The sequence below is a fragment of the Sander vitreus genome, chromosome 12 (genome assembly GCF_031162955.1).
Source record: "Sander vitreus isolate 19-12246 chromosome 12, sanVit1, whole genome shotgun sequence".
Classification (NCBI taxonomy): domain Eukaryota; kingdom Metazoa; phylum Chordata; class Actinopteri; order Perciformes; family Percidae; genus Sander; species Sander vitreus.
The window spans coordinates 19,695,725-19,718,911 of NC_135866.1; the positions used below are offsets into that span (position 1 = coordinate 19,695,725).

A 23,187-nucleotide genomic window follows, 5' to 3' on the forward strand; every position below is an offset into this window, starting at 1 on the left:
CTGGCTTTGTGCTGCAAGGACAAATAACTATCATCCACACTACAGACAGACAGTGAACATCCCAGGTACAAACAAAAAATCAAAACATACTGCAGCAGAGGTTTTTTTAAGAGCTTTTAACAGACATCAAAGTCATTTTCTTGCTTATTTAAAACCTAAATAAACTATTTTCAAGAGGGTTTATAAATAGCAGCCTTTTTCAGTCCAGCTCAACCAGTGTCATTACTCTTATTGTGCAGCTGCCATGCTTAATTCATAAGATGAATGAATGTATTTGACAGGTTAATGCAGGCCCATCAAGGAAATTAGATTAAGAGAGCACAAGTGTCTAACACAGTGAGTGACATGCTCAAGATCTCCCCTGCTGATACCAACAGAGAGGCAGGACTACTGTTCTGTCCCCATCAGGACATTAGTTCACTTAAATGTTTTTCGTCTCCCATTGCTGGCAGTAGTTTGTTCCACAAGCGTGTGTGTTACTTTAAGAACTGTAGGACTTTTGCACCATGGGATTTAGTCAGCAAGTTAAATGTGAGCAGGACAGCCTCATAGTTTGTGTTATCATTTCTCCATACTATCCGCTTCAATGTTCGACGGTCCATGCCTTCTCGGTATGTGAAATAGATGCTGACATACTGTTCTTATATCTTTGTTAATTATTGTCAGTAAGTTTGATGTGCAATATGTATTTTTGATGATGATTGATAGCTCATATTAGACTGACAGTATGCTTCAGTAAGCTAGTTTTTTCACTATTATCTTGGGTTGTGCTACATGTAAGTATATTTTAGTTTATTTAGATAAACAATATAGGTTATATTACGTACACTGTGTAACTACATTACGTATTTCCTTTATTTCAGCTTACATGTTAGCTACTGTATATACTACTGCATTACAGTGACGTGTAGTTATATTGTTTTTACGATTATCATTGTATAATGTTTGTGACTCATCAATATGTAAGTAACTGGTCAATGTGTTTCATTTCATTTCACTTTAACCCTTTCTAAGTCAAATAAACTGAGTTACGGCGATCAGATTGCACAGGGTTACGTGCATGCAGGACAAGATACCTACGTTCAAAATGTGTACATGTACACACAATCCCCGACTCATAGATTCCCATCCAGGCCATTTATTTTTAGATCATCAGCGAGGCTGATATAAACTTTTTATTTTGTTAAGCTGTTTATATTAATAGATTACGCTCTCATCAGAAGCATTAAATAGACACACAGTGTTTTTCTATGTTTACACATAAAAGGATCGCCTAGTCTTATCTAATGGAAAACATGAGTCAGCAGGAATCCAGATGAGCAGCTTCAAATGTAAAACATCAGATGAGAAGACATTTTTGCCCCAAAGTTTCCTAATTGCTGTGTTATGTACTGTAAGTGCACAGATATTTATAGTTTTGGTGTGGTGCACTGGTCCTTTACCGATGACGAGGATGACTTTGGGTCGCGGTCTGGATGGATCAAACACCTCATATTCCTCTATGAGTTCTGCGGTCTCTGACAGGTCCGAGTCACTCTCGATGGAAAACTGGCTGATGGGAGGGAGGCGGTCATAGCGTCTGTAGGGAAAATTGGGACTGTCGGGCAACACTGTCACACACACACACACACACACACACACACACACACACACACACACACACACACACACACACACAGATGAAAATGTGTCAGCTTTTTTCTAAAGTATTGATGAAGAACTCTTTTCAAAAGCCTTAAAATACACCATTAAAAATCTTAATTTAAATATAATTATCAACCATTATTGTGCTGTCAGTCATTTTAAAGGTGCATATGTTACATTACTTCAAACTGTGAATCAAATTTCAGAACAAAAACCAAAGAAATTCATGCCGTTTTAACAATCACAGTAAATTTGAGATGAAAGTGTCTTATTATGATGAATTCATTGCTTATTGCAATTATACAGCTGTCTCTGGTGATGAAAGCACTGATTATAACACATTTACCAAAGATAGAAATCATCACTGCGTGCTATTCCAAGGGAGCAGAACTGCTATAATTTACATGCAGAATTAATATTATCTCCTTACACTCTATTATAAGAATGAGGATGATCTTGCAATTTTACCAATAACACATGTACCAAAGATGTAAATAGAGGTTTTGTTGAATTTGAGGAGAACAGAGAAGCTATTTTACGCAAACAATTTAGCAAAACACACAGAAGGTTGCAAATTACAACTAATGCTGCCCAACCTGCGTGAATTTTAAGGCTTGCTTTTACCCTTTTAACATTTCTAAGACATTGAGCAGTCAATCAGGACGAGATCTGAATAATTTTGGAGGTGAGAACAGCATTCCCTTCCAGCAAACGTTTAATAACATGGCAGATTTAACATTCAGCTTTCAGCTGAGAGGGGAATCACGGGACAACAGGAATCTCTATCCCTGATTAGGCTGCAGTTCCCAGCAGCTAAACACTGCAGCTGGCAACGTTTTCAGGCATCTAAGTTGGGTACATTTCTTAAAGCAGTCAGCCCTCAACACTTCTTGACTGTGAAGTTCTTTTATATGAAATATCTGTTACTGTCTGCATTGTTATGTAGCTTATAGACACATCACTCATATAAACTTAAAACAACACTAGAGCACTTTTTCCGCTTCGGTCCCCCTACAGGTTGGAAGCGGAATTGTCCGTTACATTACATTATGCAAGTTTGCCAGAGCGGATCTGTAGTTCGAATGAGATATAATGGCTCGATCGTGTTTTTTGCCTCCAAAGGTGCCTTCCAGGCAGCTAACCCTAACCTTAACCCTAAACATAACCATTGCCGCACTGCCTGGGAGGAGACGTTGGGGGCAAAAAACACCAAAGACCGATATAATGACACATTATGACAGCGGTAATGGACAATTCCGCTTCCAACCTGTAGGGGGACCGAAGTGGGAAAAGTGCTCTAGTGTTGCTTTAAAGATGCAAAACAAGTTTTTATTCACACACGTAACTCTGTTCTATTTGCATGACTCACATCTATTATTATGGCAGTTCCTATGTACATTGCTGATATGCTTCACATCCATCATCAAATAAAGAAGTAAATGTTTGAATTTAAAATAGACCTAATAAAACTGCCAATAAAAGATGACATTAGCATACAAGAGCAGTAGTCAACTTTGCTCCGCAAATTCAAAATACTTATCTTCCTGCATTGGTTAGACCTGCTGGAAACCACAGCTGGAATCAATAATTGATGAGTAAAGAGCTGTTTGGTATCCCCACTCATGTGAATGATTAACTACACACGTTCAACTGTCCTTTACTGCACGGTAACCATAGACAGTATATAAACTGGACCAACAGATCCCGTTGCTCTGGACGGAGACTAGTGAATGATATTAGAAGCACTTTTCCGGTGATGGCTGAGCGTTACTGCGCAGCCTCCAACTGAGCTCGAAGACGTAGATGTGATGTGAGCAACCTGTCTGAAAGTTGTAAGTCTTCTGGTAGCTGTGCCAAGAGAAATCTCAATCATTCCCAATCTTGCAGAGACGGAGAGCGTAGGTATATGTAAGGAGATAACATAGGCACAGGCTAATTATTGCTAACTAAAATGCTAGTTAACATTAGTAATTAAACTTAAACAGCTAATGTAAGTCAAAACTACCTGCAAGCTTCTCCTGTACTATACGGTAATTCCTCTACTATGCGACAGTAAGTCGCGTGGTTATGACACAATCTTTAGCCTATTTTCACAAAATGTCTGCTATGGAGCCATAACGTGAGATACAAGGTAATGGAGCTTTTTATACATTTTCGTGTTTCTTTAGAAATAAACAATGGACAAATAGAGTCTTTACACGCTTCAGATGTAAAGTTATTCGCTGTCAAAGTGGCACCAAAATGAATGGCAGTCAATGGAATGCTAACGGGAGGTGATGGCTTGGTAGCATCAAAATGGCACCCATAGGAGCTAAGCGTTCTGGGGAGAGGCTTACCCCCTTGATGGTAACAGGCTGCGACAGGTCAGTGAAGGCAGCACAGGCTGAGATCTGCACCCTGAATGCTGTTTTTTAACATGTTGGTTTGACAGGTTTGAAAGCAACAGCAGTGGTTGCTTCTAAACTTTACATTGTTGTGTGTGTGTGTATGTGTGTGTTTGTGTGTATGTGTGTGTGTGTGTGTGTGTGTGTGTGTGTGTGTGTGTGTGTGTGTGTGTGTGTGTGTGTATGAACTCTGGTGTCTCAACTAATACTTCTGGTAATTTTTGTAAAAACAGTACAAATGTCAACAACCTTTCCTGTTCAAACAGTGAGCCAGTTGTGACTGTGTAGGAGAGTAAGATGTTCTGCTGCTAGCATTCTTGGAAAGAAGTCAAATATATATATATAAAACTTGTTCCAGATTAATTTTCTGTGTGTCTGTGTTTCTAATGTGCTCCACTGTACTGTACAATCAGCATTCACTGCTCACCATTTCTGAGGAGGGACCTGCGTGATTGGCCGCCGTTGAGAGGGGGAAGAGACTTTTTCTCCTGGGCCACAAAGGTATCCCACCGCACCTTGTCTGGTCCTCCGAGGTCCCTGGCTTTCTTCAGACAGCCCTCCAAGTAGTCGATGGGGTCATCAGGCCGGTAGTACATCAAACCTGTCAGCAGGCTCTGGAGAAAACAATGGAGAAGGATGTGATGAGGTACAGAGGGAGAATAAGCGAGAGGGAGGAGATGTTGGTTCTGGCATCACTACATCTTTTTATGATATGTTGTTCTTTGATAGCTTGGCAGTGGTGAGCAGCCCGCCTTTTAATGAGGTGAAGTTTTGAAGTGCAGATCTGGTTTCCTTGGCTTGGCTCCACCAGGGAAACAAAATATCTAATTTTGTCAGAAGCCTATGAAATTGGTAATCAGGGTTCTGTGTTTATTTGCCAGGCTGTTATTGGTGAGGAGGAAAGCCTATCACTGGTGATGAATGTGAGAAGGAACTCCACGCCAAAACACAAGTCAAGGGTATGGTTGTGTGACATTTGTCTACCTCAACCCTGAATGCTTTAAAACAATAACCTTTCTCTGGGACTTCCTATTGCATCCCCACCCTTCTCACTAACAACTCCCATCGCCAGCAGCATGGGAACACAAAGCTTCTCCCAACTGAAAACAAGTTGATGTGCCTATTTAGCTGATTGATAAGGAATACACTTTGATAGGAGAAGCAGTAAATGTACAGTGCAGTTATGATGGTGATAATGATGTGTCACTTCACTGGTCAGTGTAAGTTTGTGTCTGTAAATAAACAAGTAGTGATTGCTTGCAAACATTAGTTGCACTACACTTGGCATTGAGTCTAATTAAGTGGATGAGCCAATTTGCTTCCCCCTCAAAAAATTAATGATACTTCATTGTTATATTTCTGTCTATGCTGCTTAGAGAGTCTAAGCTGTCTTTATTTTACACACGTTTTTACCGTATTGTATAATAATCCTGTAGATACTTCATTAATGGTAAATTTTTAGACACCTTCTCAACCACCAATATATATCGCTAATATCCCTGTCATGTCATTATATTCGTTTCTGCCATAATTGTATTTTCCTTTCTAAAATGCATTATAGACATTGAATGTTGTTTTAATTTTTCATGTTAAAAGAATGCAGTCTCCAGCTGAGAGCATCTTAATGTATTAAGAAAATCATTCTAATAATGAATTTGCAATTATGCAAAGGAGGACGTCATATTCGGTTTATTTGCATTTTAACTAATTATGATTACATATTATACTATAAGAACACATTGAAGCAGTTTGTAAAATGATCAATCAGTCGTGTTTCTCATGTAAACTACTAGTCTTGATTAAACTAGTAATTTACATGAGAAACACGACTGATGAAGTAGGAGCATGTTCGCAAGTCCATCAGCCATAACAAGATGTATTACATATTACAAAGAGATCTTTGCCGCCACTCTGACAGGCATCGATGAGTAACATGAATATTTGTGTAAAAATCACACTGTCAAATCGGCACGTATCTCATCCCCACAAAGAGCATCTCTCACCTCAAATAGTTGAGGTATCTCCCGCCGTGCGAGATACTCCTTGGCATCGTTGGTATTCATCTCCAGTCGGATTTCCTCTGAAATCACAACTTGTCCGTAGCGTGCTTTCTTCTTCTTTTTCTTCTTCTTCTTCTTTAGATGTCTCAGTGCCGTAAGGTATAATTTGGTTACCAACAGAGCTCCAGACAGTTCCCCTCAGCGCATTTTTGCCCCGTGTGTGGACTTTACAACTGGATTCCTGCAGGCGATGCCACAACGCCACCCTTCTCGGTGATGCGGATGCGCGGCTCGTCCGTCTTTCCTCCTACAGCGCTCTGCTTCCAGCACGCACCATGTGCGCCTTGACGCTGGCACAGAGGTCGCGCGCTGTGCCAAATAACGCACGCACCGCCTCGTAATGGCGTTTTTCACAAGGATATAGCCTGGAAACTTGGTAGTGATATTGTAGTAACAGTAACTCAGAGAACAAGGAATTATTGTAAATATGTGCGTTATGATCCTCTAGTAGGGACTTTTAAAGGGGAACCACGCCCATTTTCGAAATCAATAGGCTACATGTTGACTATGGTCTAAGACAGCCCAAAATATTAGTTAACATGAAAGCTCTCTCCCAAATCCTAAAACCAGAGTGCTAAAACTCAAATATGTGATGTCATCAAGTATAAAGTGTGGAACTGCTCCATAGACAATAAGTTGCCAATATGTTATAGAGGACACTGAGAGCACCCAGGGGAATGTTCTGAGTATATGTGTACATTTTCTTTTTCATAACTGCGCACTATACAACAGAATGAAGCTCATCTGGGTATTAAAAAGAAAACCAAATCAGTCTCCCATTCATTGTCTATGGAGCAGCTCCAGACTTTATACTTGATGAGCTCACAAGTTTGAGACTTAATTCTCTTGTTTCTGGCTTTGAGAGAAAGTAGCTCATGTTCACAAATACTGATTGGACTTTCCTGGGTCATGAAAACAACATATTGGAATTCTTAATTTAGGTGGTTTTGCCTTTAAGGGGATGAATGGGTATTTTCCCAAATCAGAAAACCAGAAAACAACAGGGGCAGAGTTGCACTGTAACCAGTTTGACACTTGACAAAAAATCCAAACACAAGGTGCACTTCAACCACATATAATGGCCTTCCTGAGCATATGTGCTTCAATCCTCATTTCTCTTGTCAAGACTGAATCTTCAAGCTCAACATTTTGACACTAAGAGGATTTGTCATCATTGCAAGTCACTTAACTTGTATAACAATGCATATCTTTAGCATGTAAACAAACAGTCAAGGCTTTTTAGGCAACACAAGAATATGCCACTTTGATTGCCTGGTTTGTCCCATGATCCTTATAGTCCACTTACCCTCTTGACAACTGGACAGCTGGCTTTAAGTTTCCTCGTTGGTTTTATCAGAGAACAACTTTAGATTAGTTCAGTGACATCAGTGTGTTAGAAAGTGAGGATCACTCCATCTGAATAACATTTCATGCATGACCGAGAATCAGTCACTGCTGAGGGCAAAATGGAAAATGCTAATTTAATGAACATTTTAAAATAAAATAATGAAGATTTATGCAACCCAGAACTGTTTTGTTGGAGAACTTTTCATGCCTTTTTATTTTCCAATGTGATGCATTTGGATAAGGGCATTACTGTGATGAGCTCTGTGTGTAGGAATAGACGTCCAGAGGATTAAAGTGGTAAGCAGACTTGTATGGGCGCTCTGCGGTGTGTCAAAACTGATTTTGATGCAGCTTTTCTAGTAGACCTTCTGTTTGTAATGTTACATGAAAGACATGTTTTTTCATAGCTTCACCTTGTACTGCAGCCAAGGGTCCCAGACACCTAGGTTTCTTCAGCAGTAACATGACATGCATTTTGACATCTGCTGCCTGTGATCTAAATGTCACTTCTTATTTCCAAGGCCCTTACCAATGAGCTGAAGAGGGCATTTGAATATGAAGCTGTCAGCATCACTTGATGTCTAATCTGCTTTTTTTCATCTGCCATATACAAATAATGATTCGCTGAATTAGACATGCAGTCATCTGTGTACTGTAACCACTTAAGTGGCTTACTTATACTTAAAAATGAATTGCCACATAATGCAAAACATATTTTAATAAATTACTACAGCACACAAATCATTGTAATGCCACAATAAATAGAATGTGCCTATGAACTTTGGTAAGAACAGTCCAGAAACAAAACCATAACCAAAAAACTAGAAGAAGACATGACTCTAAAGGGGACTGGATGAAGACCTTCCAGCAATATGAACACATTTGCTACAATAGAAATCAAAAACAGTGAAATCCAATTTGCAAGTCCCTAAAATCATTTCCCCATGATATCCCATTGAGTGCCTCTCGCAACTCATATGAACTCACTGTTATTACAATCTTGGTTCTCTTGACATTAGCTTCACTCCCGCAAAAAAATCTGTCCATGTAATGATAAGCCACACACACAAGCTGCACCACCTGTTAACCACATAAAGCTTATCATCACTCTCAGCAATCTTATCAGCACTGATCCACCAATATTAGGTTAATTAAAATACAATATAGAATATTTTCACACATTTCTCACACAAAAAAAACCCATCATATTTCACGTCACAAGAAAACACAATATATTTTTTTAGTTATATAGTTTATAGTTTTCAGTGAGCCATTAAGTACATAAGCATTTGTACCAAAAGGTGTATGGGGATTAGATCAACTAAAATTAGCTTCTTATGTACAATACGTATGCTCTATAGTGCTTTACAGAGTTTTGCATTTTAATTCATTTATTTATTTTTCATTCTTTCTCTTACAACTAACATGTATGCAATGTTTGCGTTTTGCATACTGTATGTGTATCTGTTATTAATGTTTTTATTTTTTCCGCTAAAAAGATTTGGCATGCCGTATATGGGCACTTTATGAGGATCGACAAAAAAAGAAAGGAAATATTCTCCAGAGACCCATATTCCATTTTATTTTACGTTAGAAAATAGAAATAGAAAATGTCTTATGATCTACAGTATATGTCAGTGACATATTTGTAAATGTCTTGGCATATAATCCTGAGGTAAAGCATCTTTCTGAGACCTTCACGTGCACTTTTTCTACAAGTGAATTTTAATGGTTTTAATCCATCTAGGTTTCCCATACCGAAGCTTTTATTTTGAAATGTCTCCCACCGGAAGTACTTGCTGGGCGGAGCAGCCGGTTTGCACTTCCTTGATGCACATTGTTGCACAATGAAAATACTCACTTTTTTCAGCTTATTTTCCACATTCTTATCAGCGAACAGCATTAACATCGAGGTGAGTGTATATTCTTTAACATGCAGCAATGAATACTCCGCCAATTAGTTTGTTTGATGTTGAATACCTGAAATGTCGTTCCCATGTTAGCCTTCTTTGCTGTCATGCTAGCTGTTTTGGTGATGCGTCTGATTGCTTCTTTAAGCCGAAACTAGATTAAAAAAAATACATACAATTAATCATTTTCCTCCACTTGTTTCGCAGGAGAACGCAGGGCAGTTCTTCAGCAGTGGTCATACTAACAACTGGGCTGTTCTGGTAAATATTCATTGATTTAAACGTTAACGTTACATCTTTAGCTGGGTAGATGCTAATTGATTTCCTGCATTAAAGATGGGAGCAGCAGAAACATGTTTGTGGCTTATAAACCGGCTGTGTGTTTGATACACAGGTGTGTACATCGAGATTCTGGTTCAACTACCGTCATGTGGCCAATACTCTGTCCGTCTACAGAAGTGTTAAAAGGCTGGGCATTCCTGACAGGTAACGGTGATAACATTTGTGTCCTTATTGTGTCTTATTTATTGTGTCATCTTTAGATATTCAATTGGGATATTAATCTAGAGGTACATACATGCATTGAAAAAGGTATAGTCATAAGGTGTTGATGTTTAGGAGCAGATGTAAGCCTTTTCTTATCGTCATGGTCTCCACTTTCGATATGTTGGGGGTTGCTAAACATTAGAACATGCACGCACTGCAATTACAATTTTCTATCTGCCTGATTTTCAAGTAGTCATCTGACTGTATGGTTGTTGTTATTTGAGTGTAGTTTTTACAGTAGAGGGGGGAAATAGTTTATAATTCTGTGAACACACTCACACACATCCTGAGGTGTAGAACAAAAACAAATTAATAAAAAGTTCATAAAGCTCTTCTTCAACATTCTATGTTTAAACATTTTGGGCTACTTTGCCTTACACAGAGTGGAGCTGTAGAGATTAACAGGAAAGCGAGTGAGAGACAAATCATGGGGATACCAGGGATTTTCTCTTAGGGTGTCCTCAGCTAAGTACAAATATGTTTTAAGAAAAGTTTGTCCTGTCATTAAATGAGTCAAATGTAGGCCGCTCTCCCAGCCTGATGTGGTTCCCAGCTGTTAACTCTAAAAAAAAACGTCTTCAGTCTCAGTCAATGTGATGTATTTCTGTGCATCATGATAGGCTAAATGCTGCTTCAGAGGCCTTTTCATCCTGGCTAGAATAAAGCTAAAAGGAGCAGCAATCGGGTGCTTCTAATGAAAAATATTAACATTGTCATTGCTTTTTAAAGCACAAGATCGTCACACACTGCTGCTTTTATATTTATTTACATGCACTGTCATTCATAGTTAACATTGTTAATTAGTGTCTGCACCAATACCACTGTGACTAAGTCAATCATATTATTCTGCACATTATATTATGATAAGATGACACACCAAGTAGGTACTTTATATCAGGAAAGTAAATGTATGCTTCCCCTTATTAACTGGTGCCTGCAACATGTGTTTGACAACATGAGTACAGCATTTGTCCTTTTCTCTTATTTTCTAATGTAATCATTTTGAATGGTCTCTGTCATTTTCTCTTTTTCCAGCCACATAGTTCTCATGCTGGCTGATGACATGGCTTGTAACCACAGAAACCCCAAACCTGCCACAGTGTTCAGCCACAAGAACATGGAGCTGAATGTGTACGGTGACGACGTGGAGGTGGACTACCGAGGATATGAAGTCAGTTCACATTGCACTCAGACAGTTACACACACACACACACACACACAAAACTGTAAAAATCTCTTTCTCACCAAGTCAGTTCTTCTCTTTACAGTCTGTTTGTTTAAATCAGTAAATTTTTCACCGGCCTCAGGATTTTCAAAGTCTAATTTCTACATGTCAATATCTTGAAGGCTGAAAAAGACAGATCGCTCCACAAGGATAAAAAAAAAACCCTCAAAAAACATTTCTTAAATTGGAAGCAAAACGCATTCTTACTCCATTGGCGATAGTTTGAACCATCATAATATCTTCTTTTAAAACTCAGGTACAGTTATTAAAGACATTGGTAAAGGGACATGGATACTTTACTCAGTTAAAATCTGAAATGTGTAACTTGCATATCTTGCCAACTGCAAGGTGGATGTATCCCATCTCGTATTTTACCTGCTTTATATAGTACTAGTACTATATACCATCACTTGTAGGCAGCTATAATACAGGTGCATTAGGGAATTAGAGGGGGCTATTGTCAACATTGTTTGTGCAGTGTTCGTCTGTTGAGCAGGAAATTACTTGATAACATTTGCATTCTCAAATAGAGGAGCACCCAAGTGTTTTGTTTGTTACAACAAAGCAGAGCCCCAGTGGCGTAACCACTCTTTATCACAGTTTGTATTTGATTATTTGCTTTGCTTTGTACTGGTCTTTTAAATATGAACACTGCACCACCGATCAGTGTTTGCTGTCAAAAGGTAATCGTGTGCAAGAAAAGCTGATAAAGACCAAGAGGGGAAAAAAGAAGAAAATAATACAATAAGTAATTGATTATGACAGTTTAATTAAAAGATAAGTAGAGCAGTTGCTGCATACTGACCTGGCTGATGCAGATGAAACATTTAGTTTGTGAAATGTGTTTTGATTGGATTAAATATACAGTCCTCACTGTTTTAATAATCCTCTGTCTATGTGCATTAAATTATAAGATGCACATTAAATAATGTATCTCTTCCAATCCATGCTAGGTTATGAAAATCATTGCCATATACTACTCACATTTCAGGTGACGGTGGAGAACTTCCTGCGTGTTTTGACTGGCAGACTGCCCCCCAGCACTCCACGCTCAAAACGCCTCCTCTCTGATGACCGGAGCAACATCCTCATATATCTAACAGGTAATTAAAGGACAAATCCCCCCTCAAATACTCCACTTACACTCTTTATATTTAATTAATTAATGTGCCATGCTCAGTGATAGAAGCTTTTTTTTTTTTTTTATAACTGAAGCACTGGTGCGTATGCACTTTTCCTACAGTGTCTACAACTCTGCTTTAGTTAAAGACTCCTTACATTTTTCCAGAGAGTGGATGCAAAGGTACTCCTAATGGCTACAGTTCATGTAGGTGAATTCTCCACAAAACAATTTACTTGGCCCATTAGGTAAAATTAAAAGAAATTGACAGTATTTTAATGTTTTTTTTATAATGTTTCACCACAATCAAAATGCAAAAGGCTGAAAAAGGCTATCACAATGAGGATGCTGTAAATTGATTCCTGCTATGCTGAGCATTATCGACCACATATTCACAATATGTACATAGCATCATGCAAGTGTGTTTTTACACTCTCTTGTGATGTATTTTAAAGACATAGTTTTGAAGTTGAAAGAGTATTTTTCTGTGGCTGAATGTAGACACACGTCTGTTTTATTTGTTTCCTCCCACACAGTGCGCACACTGCTGCCAGCCCTTTTCATGTTGTTATTTTCCATTCAATATCATATTTTTGCATTATGAATCAGAGATGAATCAATTATTTATAATATGTGTTTGTTTAACAGGCCATGGCGGAAATGGCTTTCTGAAGTTCCAGGACTCTGAGGAGATAAGTAATGTGGAACTGGCTGATGCTTTTGAGCAGATGTGGCAGAAAAGAAGGTAAATAAACTGGGAAGTGACGTAAAAATAAGCTGGGAAAGGTCCTTGTGAAGAAACATTAAATACTGTGTTTCTCCTACTAAGTCCCTTTAGTAGTTGGTATGTAACATTCAATGTAGCAGTCAAAATTTAGGTGCTAATGTACTTCTTGGTAAATAAGTTCATACTACATATTCCTTAGTTTAGAGTTGCATATCTAAACACCCAAGGAGTTGGATGTGGTCAGAAGTGTGCTCTGTTGCACCTGTAACTACACCCAACAGTGAAGCCACAGCAGAACTGACTCACTAACGCTATATGGCCTTGACAGTGCAACAGAATTTTGTCAGTGTTAGTGCTGTTGAAACTTTCCGTAGTTGCAAGACCTAATAAACTAAAGAAACGCATCATATAACACTATAACAGCAAGGGGACCGTTATACATATATTAACAAAACCTCTAAGGAAGGAGAACCTGTCTCTGTTTATAAATGGAATCTGTTGCTTTTTAAGGTGCTGTAATGTTTAATATGTGCATTGCGAGACACTAAATGAGCAAAAGTGGCTTTCTGCTACCGGCGCATCTATTGTCCTCCAAACCTATCAATAGAGAGTGTCTGGGTTGCAGTCATGCCCTAGGCTGCTAGATAAAAGCTTAGTGATGCTGATGTAATAATTGCAGGCTTGAACTGCCAAATTAAAGTCACCATAGAGACTTGGCCACCTCCCTTCATCGTCCCAAAATCAATTCAGTTCAGTCAACTGGATATGAAAGTCTTATCACGTTTGCCTAAACAAGGGAAAGAACTTAAATGGAATTCTCTATTTAATCGAGGAAAAGGAAGGAGCGACTGAGGAAGGGAGAAACTGTGCGTGGGTGTTAGAGGGACTGAATTAAGCTGTTTTCTTGGTCACCATGGCAACTGCAGTATGAAAGATGATTAGAAGGTTAGTGTTAGCCCAGGTTTTATTGGAGCAAATGGGCTAGTGATATGCCAGCTGTGTATTCTCCCATCTGTGTGTGTGTGTGTGTGTGTGTGTGTGTGTGTGTGTGTGTGTGTGTGTGTGTTTTCCAGGTACAATGAGCTGCTTTTCATCATTGACACGTGTCAGGGCGCTTCCATGTATGAGAGGTTCTACTCTCCAAACCTCATGGCTTTGGCCAGCAGTCAAGTTGGAGAAGACTCCCTGTCAGTGAGTTACCTGCCCTGATATGGAGGAGATTACATTAAAATCAGTTTGTTCATCAATCAGTTCGTCTGGTTTTCTAATAAGCAGTGTGGCTTGATAGCACATTGCAACTGAAGACTACGCTTGAGGACTATGTTCATACATACTCACCCCAAAATACAATCTAAAGTGTCAAATTTCTGCAATTTTGATATAATAAGTGTATGTTGGATTTGGGGGAGTTTACATTTAAGCTGCCCTAGTCAACGTTACCCAAGATAGCGTTATGTTTATTAGTCTCCATCCTAAAGTCATTTTCTCTTGAAAAGTTAAAACTGAAAAATTATTATTATTATAACAGCAGTAAAGTATGTTAGAACCATATAACAAGTGTTTTTTTCATATTATAAGAAAAATACCAGCACTAACTAGCTCTATACTGTCAGCAATATGAGACAATGCTGCTCCTCTATTTCCATATCTTCTACATGGATCATTGCTTCGCATCATTTTTTTGGCACAATACCATGTATGTCTGTAGCTATCAAGTGCACATACAGGGTTCTTGTTTCAAAAACGACCCAGCCTGAAAGATTAAAAAGTCACTCGGGCAAGTGTTTTCAACCAACTAATGATACTAGCATTAGCTAAATTAGCTAACTTCAGATGATATGTTTTGATTCAAACTTTTCAAAGCACCTATGCTGATAAACTGCTGTTGGATATTGAATATTGTCATTCTTATATTTCTAGCACCAGCCAGATTTGGCTATAGGAGTCCATTTGATGGACCGTTACACCTTTTACCTGCTGGAGTTCCTGGAAGATATCCACCCTGCAAGCAAAGCCAACATGAAGGACCTGGTGAGGATGTGCATGCCTTTTAACCAATAAGAGAACATGAGCAGCAACTCATGTTTTTTTTTCATTATCAATTCTGTTTTTTCTATTAATAGATTAATTGTTTAAATCTCTAAAATGTTAGAAAATAGCCAAAAGTATTTAAATTCTATCAATGATAAACATTTTTACATTTTAGCTCAATACATAATGTGTGATAATTGGATTGATTAATAGATTCAGCACTAGTGAACCATGCTCACTTCTATAGATGTCAGCTCCGCATATACACCAATAAGATGTATATAAGTGTTTGTGCACTACTTTATATGTCATGTGAGCGTGCATGTACTTTAGCAGGAGATGTCTGTTCTACATAAACACATTTTTCTTATTCTCAATACGGATTAATTGTTAGCCCAAAAAACTAATTGTTAGATTAATCATTATAAAATAATTGTTAGTTGATAAAACAATTAATGCAGGATCCATTTTTTGTGGTTATGGACTGTGGCAGGCTGACTAAGAGCCTGTGAAAGCATTTGGGGTTTTGTACAATAGTGAGGCAGTGTCTGTCCTGCCTTCCTTCTCTGTCTAGTGTTCTATCATTTCTGGTCTTAAAGGAGCCAGATGAAAGTCACACAGGACTCTGAACTTGAAGCAGAATGTCTGATACTGTGTTAAGGTTGTTGCCCTTTGACACATGATGGTGGGGTTGATGGTGAGTACATGCTGCTCCGGGCCATGGCTCGATCTCAGCAGCACCTCCCTTTTCATCTTTTACACTCCCGCAGAGATACAACGGCTGCAGAGACCACTCTTCATCCCCATCACCACCTACCCCCAACCTCAGTTACAATCAAAACGCCTCAAATCCTTACTCGCACAATCAATGTGCTCTGACTAATCCTTATTATTCTTTCCAATTTTCCTCTTTCACAAGATGCACTCTTTGTTCTTGAGCTTTTGTGGAATTAAGGATCGATGCTATGGATTTCCCAGACAAGCCCACCAAGTTTTTTTTTTTTTTTTCCAGTCTGCAAAGTGAAATGAAACAGAAATTGCCTCCACCTTCCCAACAAAATCCTCCACCAGTCGTGTGTTTTTCAAGTCCTGTTTGGCTGATAGAGATAACATTCACCTCGGTTTAATGATTTCATTTTTCTTTTCAAATGGAGAGCCCTGTCCGACAACACACTGATGAATCACACACTTAAGAGGATTAACCCAACCAGTGGTTACACACCAGGCACTAAAAGATTTATAATAGATTATGACGTGCACAAATGTCATGCTCCTTGGCTCTAATCTTCTCCACACACTTTCGTGTATTTTAACATCTCCCTCTGCAGCTCTAGCCATGTTTAATGCAGCTGGCTCCTATCTATGGTATGAAAAGTAGGAGACACAAACCCTTTAACACTGTCTGCGTATTAAAATCCCCACTCCCCTGGCATAGGTGACTTGCACCATGTAATTATTGCTATACCTCCTGACGGCACCATGAGTAGGTATTTTCAGTATTTATATACTTAGCATGTTTTCTTTAGGTTTCCTGAGTGGGTGGCTGTAATGGGAATAAAGTCCCCAACTTTGGTTGTTTGTGTGCTTCCTGTTGCACTAAGTTACATATTTCCAACACACTGCATGTGTTTTGTCTGTTTCCCCAGTTCAAAGTATGTCCCAAGAGTCAGTGTGTGTCCACACCAGGCCACCGTACTGACCTTTTCCTGAGGGACCCAGGAAGTGCCCTCATCACAGATTTCTTTGGTAGTGTGCGCAAAGTCGAGATCACCATGGAAACCATCAACTTGACCGACCCCATCAAGGAGGCTGAGCAGAAGTAAGCTGGGTTTATTTGTTTGTTTTCTGTCATTAGTGTAATGTTTTCACTCAACTATCATTTTCTTACATGACAGAAGTTATAATATGACCAGAAAAAGCCAAAATCGGCAGATCAACCTTTTCATTGATGGCCATCTGGAACAATCTGCCACTCTCAACAAGACTTGACAAATTCTATTCATTTTTAATTTTATCCATAGTGTCGAATCATAACAGACGTTATCTCAGGACACTTTATATAGAGCAGGTCTAGACCACACTCTATAATTTACAGAGACCCAACATTCCCCCATAAGCACATTGAAAACCTTAATTGAGTTCAGCTTGTCTTTGTTTTAATTGAAGGGCTGCAGGCCAAATTTGTTTAATGTTTGGTTCCCAACTTACTAGACTTCGATTTCCATTTAGAACATCTCTCATTAGTGAAATTGATTTCTCTACTAATAATGTGTTGGGTGTTCGGTGTCTGGGAGAGTAAACCTCACAGTGGATGTTGCTGACTACCCTGTAGGGGATTTAAGACCTGATTTTTAAGGCTGACCAATGACATGATTGCTTGAGTTAATAATATAGCTAACTTAGATTAGATAGTTATTATAATCAGTACCAGCACTTAATGTTCTATTTCACAGCAAAGTGAAGATCGTAATTAGACATTCTCCTTGTCTGGCTTCAGGCTATAATTCAGTAACTCTTCATAATTGAGTAAGCAGCAGTGCTTCTGATGGGTTATCTGTGGCGCCACCCTGTGATGAACTGGACAAAATGCATCCAAATAGAATTTTGTACATTCTCTCATTGCATCAGGTTGATCCATGCTGTGATAAATACTGTACTGTACATTTGGCCACTAGATGTCTGTAGAGAGCTGTCAAAGTCTTAAACATCATCTGCTCAGCATCCTCTGTGCCTGTGACATATTGTTTGCTTTCTCATATTAGTTCTCAGACACACTAATCCCATAATAAGGACAATCCTCTGGAGTTTTAGGAAACGCACAGCTAATGCACCAAAATTTAAACAGTTCTCCATATATTGACTCGTTAGGCTGCCAGTAAGGAATAGATTGCGGTGCTCTACAAACAGATGTGATGGAAATTAAAACTTTATTCCCGATTACTCTCCCCCCACGTCTATTAATTTCATTAGGATGGGATTTAATTGAACCACTGGGAGGTGTTATAGTGAAAGATTCTAATGTGATTGGCTGCTAATTAGTAATTACAGGCAATTGCCATACCGATTTTAGTCATTAGCTGTTCTGGCCTTAGGCTAGTTAGTCATTGCACACAACTTCCCCTATTACTTTATTATTGATTAGGGCCAAGACATTAGGTCTGCTGATCCCTTATGCAACACAGAAACACACCACCAGCGTTAACGAGCTGGCTGTTGGTCCTAGAGAGACGTTTTATCTTCAATTCTGATGTAAGAACAAGCAATCCCCTGATTTATTTGATGTTTAATGGAGCCAAGACTACTGATGCAGCAAAGCACTAGTAACATATTTCTAGTTTTAGGAATGATAGAAAACACTATTTTGAAAGTTCAAAGACATTAGGAAGGCTAAAGACACTTTCTGTCATTTTGTTTGTCACACTGCAGTATGTTGTTAGCGTTAAGTGCTGGACAAGATTAATATTACATGGGGCGGTGGGTGATAGAATATTTGCTGGCAAATTGAGAGGGCGTTTTGGTATACAAGGATATTCAGCGGGAAATCCTTGACTTTCATCACCAGGATGCCTATCAAATAATGTAATTCAGTGTTATGTATTGTAAGAAGAATGTAAGAACAATTTGGGGGGAAAAAATCGAATTGCAATTTTTCTGCCAGATATTGCGATTATGATTCGATTTGCGATTTTTGCATCTTCTACGATTATGTTAAATAAAGTAATAAAAAATAAATGAAGGCTATACAAAAGTATATTAGCCATGGCAGGAACACCTGTAAATGAAATTTAAAAAAAGCTTATTTGATAATCTTGCAGGGTCTTGCTCTCGTAATGTTTTCCCCCCTCATGATATGAGTTGACTGCATGTTGTTAACAAGCTGCCATCATTCAGGTTACAAAAAGTATTCTAGTTGTTACACAAAACTGAAACTGTGGCAGAGCTGATGACATTCAGTAACAGAAAATGCAGCTTTATGCACACAAAAAACTGCAGAAATACAAGTGTCTCTGGACTTAAATTATGGAAAAGACCAGGAGTATAGTAGGCAATTGGGACTTTATTTATTACGGGAGTATGGATTGAAACATCAACAGGTGCTAATCGATCCATCAATTCACAGAAAACTATATATTTTTATTTTTTCTATTTTGAGTAAAACTATTTGATTTATGATTCAAGAAAAATGCCATTTTCTGGTTTCAGCTTCTTAAATGTGAGGACTTGCTGCTTTTCTTTATCATATATGAAAGCAAACTGAATTGCTTTTGGTTTTAGACAAGTATTTTCAATTTGTCACTTTAGGCTCTAATTATAATGTGCATTTTTCACTTAATCTTTTTTACTATGTGTTTTTAATTGGGAAAATAATCGGTGGATTATCAGTAATCGTTAGTTACAGCCCTACTAACAGTAATCATCCCATCTCGTCCTACCAAGAAATAATCTCATTTGGATTTTCTCTATAAAATCAGGACTGAGCTTGGTTAAACCCTTTGCCAACACATCAGGATCATCACAAAAAAGCAATCACTTAGAGGGATCGTTGTGAGACCTCTGTCCAGACACCACTGGTCAAATTAAATAATAGCTTTTTATACAACCTGAAAATGGGTTGTAGTGTGCTCTGCGTCTTCCCAGAGAGAAAATATATCACAGATGTCCTCTGAAACGAGCTGTTATTACATATAGTGCCGCTTTAATCCACTTTTGTCAGTTCATCCAGCCACTCAGACAAGTGGAGCAGGATATTTAGAGAAGATGGGTGTGTGTGTTCAAGTGTGTAAGTCTCTTTTTCATTCTCTTGCTCGCTCTCATCCTTCTCCAAAACCGCGATCAGACAGAGCACATTTGCAGGTTGCAAAGCACAAGGTGCACTGCACTGCCTTTTTTGTTGAAGACGCCGCGATCTGATCAGTTGGGTCTTTTTCTAGTCTTGCTAGGCAACTATTGAATCACTGGTCCTCGGCTGACCGTTATTTTGCTGTAAAGTTAAAAGACGTCAGGTGTTTTCTTTTCGCTCTGAGTTGAAGTTTTTTCAATGCGAGACGTTCCAGGCACTCCTGCAAAAACACGAGAGGCGCTCAGCAATGCAAAGGCAGCAGGCAAAATGCTTGACTCTCACTGAAAACAATTGCAAAAAGCCGCCCCAGGCTGCTAAAACATGCTCTGTCTGATCAGGGCCTTATTCTCTCTTCTCGTCCATTATTACAAAAGGACTTAATAAATTTAATTATCCGGAAAACTTCAAGGATTATGACAAGACGTGGACAATGGGGTGGTTGACAGATTCAACAATTACTTTGTTAATGTGGGCCCTAAACTGGCCAAAGACATAAATTACACAGGGATGAAATACTCTGTGATGGACCATGTGGAAAAAAAAAAAACATACTCATTGTTTTTGGGAACTGTAGAAAGCAAAGAAATTATAGAGATTGTAAATAAAAGTAAGAATAAAACTTCCAAAGATTGTAATGACATTGATAGGTCTCTAGTAAAAAAAAGTAATAGACGGGATAGTAGACCCACTATCACATATATATATATATATATATATATATATATATATATATATATATATATATATATATATATATATATACATACTATATACATACATACATACAGTCAGGTCCATAAATATTGGGACATCGACACAATTCTAATCTTTTTGGCTCTATACACCACCACAATGGAGTTGAAATGAAACGAACAAGATGTGCTTTAACTGCAGACTTTCAGCTTTAATTTGAGGGTATTTACATCCAAATCAGGTGAACGGTGTAGGAATTACAACAGTTTGTATATGTGCCTCCCACTTTTTAAGGGACCAAAAGTAATGGGACAGATTAACAATCATAAATCAAACTTTCACTTTTTAATACTTGGTTGCAAATCCTTTGCATTCAATTCCAGCCTGAAGTCTGAACGCATAGACATCACCAGACGCTGGGTTTCATCCCTGGTGATGCTCTGCCAGGCCTCTACTGCAACTGTCTTCAGTTCCTGCTTGTTCTGGGGCATTTTCCCTTCAGTTTTGTCTTCAGCAAGTGAAATGCATGCTCAATCGGATTCAGGTCAGGTGATTGACTTGGCCATTGCATAACATTCCACTTCTTTCCCTTAAAAAACTCTTTGGTTGCTTTCGCAGTATGCTTCGGGTCATTGTCCATCTGCACTGTGAAGCGCCGTCAATGAGTTCTGAAGCATTTGGCTGAATATGAGCAGATAATATTGCCCGAAACACTTCAGAATTCATCCTGCTGCTTTTGTCAGCAGTCACATCATCAATAAATACAAGAGAACCAGTTCCATTGGCAGCCATACATGCCCACGCCATGACACTACCACCACCATACTTCACTGATGAGGTGGTATGCTTTGGATCATGAGCAGTTCCTTTCCTTCTCCATACTCTTCTCTTCCCATCACTCTGGTACAAGTTGATCTTTGTCTCATCTGTCCATAGGATGTTGTTCCAGAAATGTGAAGGCTTTTTTTAGATGTTGTTTGGCAAACTCTAATCTGGCCTTCCTGTTTTTTGAGGCTCGCCAATGGTTTACATCTTGTAGTGAACCCTCTGTATTCACTCTGGTGAAGTCTTCTCTTGATTGTTGACTTTGACACACATACACCTACCTCCTGGAGAGTGTTCTTGATCTGGCCAACTGTTGTGAAGGGTGTTTTTCTTCACCAGGAAAGTATTCTTCGGTCATCCACCACAGTTGTTTTCCGTGGTCTTCCGGGTCTTTTGGTGTTGCTGAGCTCACCGGTGCGTTCTTTCTTTTTAAGAATGTTCCAAACAGTTGATTTGGCCACACCTAATGTTTTTGCTATCTCTCTGATGGATTTGTTTAGATTTTTCAGCCTAATGATGGCTTGCTTCACTGATAGTGACAGCTCTTTGGATCTCATATTGAGAGTTGACAGCAACAGATTCCAAATGCAAATAGCACACTTGAAATGAACTCTGGACCTTTTATCTGCTCCTTGTAAATGGGATAATGAGGGAATAACACACACCTGGCCATGGAACAGCTGAGCAGCCAATTGTCCCATTACTTTTGGTCCCTTAAAAAGTGGGAGGCACATATACAAACTGTTGTAATTCCTACACCGTTCACCTGATTTGGATGTAAATACCCTCAAATTAAAGCTGAAAGTCTGCAGTTAAAGCACATCTTGTTCGTTTCATTTCAACTCCATTGTGGTGGTGTATAGAGCCAAAAAGATTAGAATTGTGTCGATGTCCCAATATTTATGGACCTGACTGTATATGATAGTGGGTCTACTATCCCGAAAGATTAACAAAACTATGCAGTGGAAATATTCATTGATTTAAAAAAAATTAAAATGGAAAGGTATGGCATCAGAGCTGTGGCCTATAACTGGATAAAAAACTATATTGAAAATAGGAGTCACTTCGTTCAAATGGGTAATCACCGGTCAGTGAGCCTTAGTATTTCCTGTGGCGTTCCACATGGGTCAGTTTTAGGCTCAAAACTGTTTATCCTTTACCTAAATGACATTTGCAAAGTATCAAATGTACTAAAATTTACTGTTTTTGCAGATGACACAAATATTTTTTGTTGCGGGGATAACTTGCAGCAGATGCTGGAAATGGTCACAAATGAAATGAATATATTAAAACTTTGGTTTGATTCAAATAAGTTATCTTTAAACTTGAACAAAACTAAATTCATAATATTTGGAAATCATACTACAAATATAGATTTTTTTGAAAGAGTCTATGAAAGTAAATTTCTGGGTGTTGTACTTGACCACAAACTGGGCTGGAAGCCCCACATTAAATATCTGTGCATGAAGATGGCCAGGATTATTGGTATATTGAGCAAAACTAGATACATATTGAACCAAAATACATTACATACTCTGTACTGCACACTTATTTTACCATATATGTTATATTGTGTGGAAGTTTGGGGAAATACCTACAAAAGGAACTTACATAATATTTGCACATTGCAAAAAAAGAGCAGTCAGGATAAGAAATCACACCGGGTATTATGAGCACACTAATCATCCTTTTTTGAATTCACATTTGCTGAAATTTATGGACATTGTTATATCCAAAACTGCACAACTTATGTTTAAAGTTTAAAGAAAATAATTTACCATGTAACATACGCGCATGTTTAATGAAAGAGACGGGGTTATCATCTAAGAAGACAA

The 23,187-nt window shown here is 38.5% G+C and overlaps 2 protein-coding genes across 2 annotated transcripts in view; one reads left to right on the top strand and one right to left on the bottom strand.

Annotated features, from left to right (window-relative positions):
• The window catches only part of ak5 (adenylate kinase 5), a 68,878-nt gene extending 62,364 nt beyond the window's left edge, over positions 1–6,514 (bottom strand). The window contains exons 1-3 of the mRNA XM_078264697.1: positions 6,032–6,514; positions 4,456–4,642; positions 1,443–1,610 (exon numbers count right to left, since the gene is read on the bottom strand). Of these exons, the coding sequence (XP_078120823.1) occupies positions 1,443–1,610; positions 4,456–4,642; positions 6,032–6,091 (415 nt within the window). The 5' untranslated portion in view covers positions 6,092–6,514. The remainder of the gene's footprint in view (positions 1–1,442; positions 1,611–4,455; positions 4,643–6,031) is intronic.
• Positions 6,515–9,226: 2,712 nt separating this feature from the next.
• pigk (phosphatidylinositol glycan anchor biosynthesis, class K) overlaps positions 9,227–23,187 on the top strand; it is a 28,391-nt gene continuing 14,430 nt past the window's right edge. Inside the window, exons 1-9 of the mRNA XM_078264415.1 lie at positions 9,227–9,348; positions 9,553–9,606; positions 9,740–9,831; positions 10,927–11,062; positions 12,108–12,219; positions 12,885–12,981; positions 14,037–14,154; positions 14,884–14,994; positions 16,641–16,813. Of these exons, the coding sequence (XP_078120541.1) occupies positions 9,283–9,348; positions 9,553–9,606; positions 9,740–9,831; positions 10,927–11,062; positions 12,108–12,219; positions 12,885–12,981; positions 14,037–14,154; positions 14,884–14,994; positions 16,641–16,813 (959 nt within the window). The 5' untranslated portion in view covers positions 9,227–9,282. The remainder of the gene's footprint in view (positions 9,349–9,552; positions 9,607–9,739; positions 9,832–10,926; positions 11,063–12,107; positions 12,220–12,884; positions 12,982–14,036; positions 14,155–14,883; positions 14,995–16,640; positions 16,814–23,187) is intronic.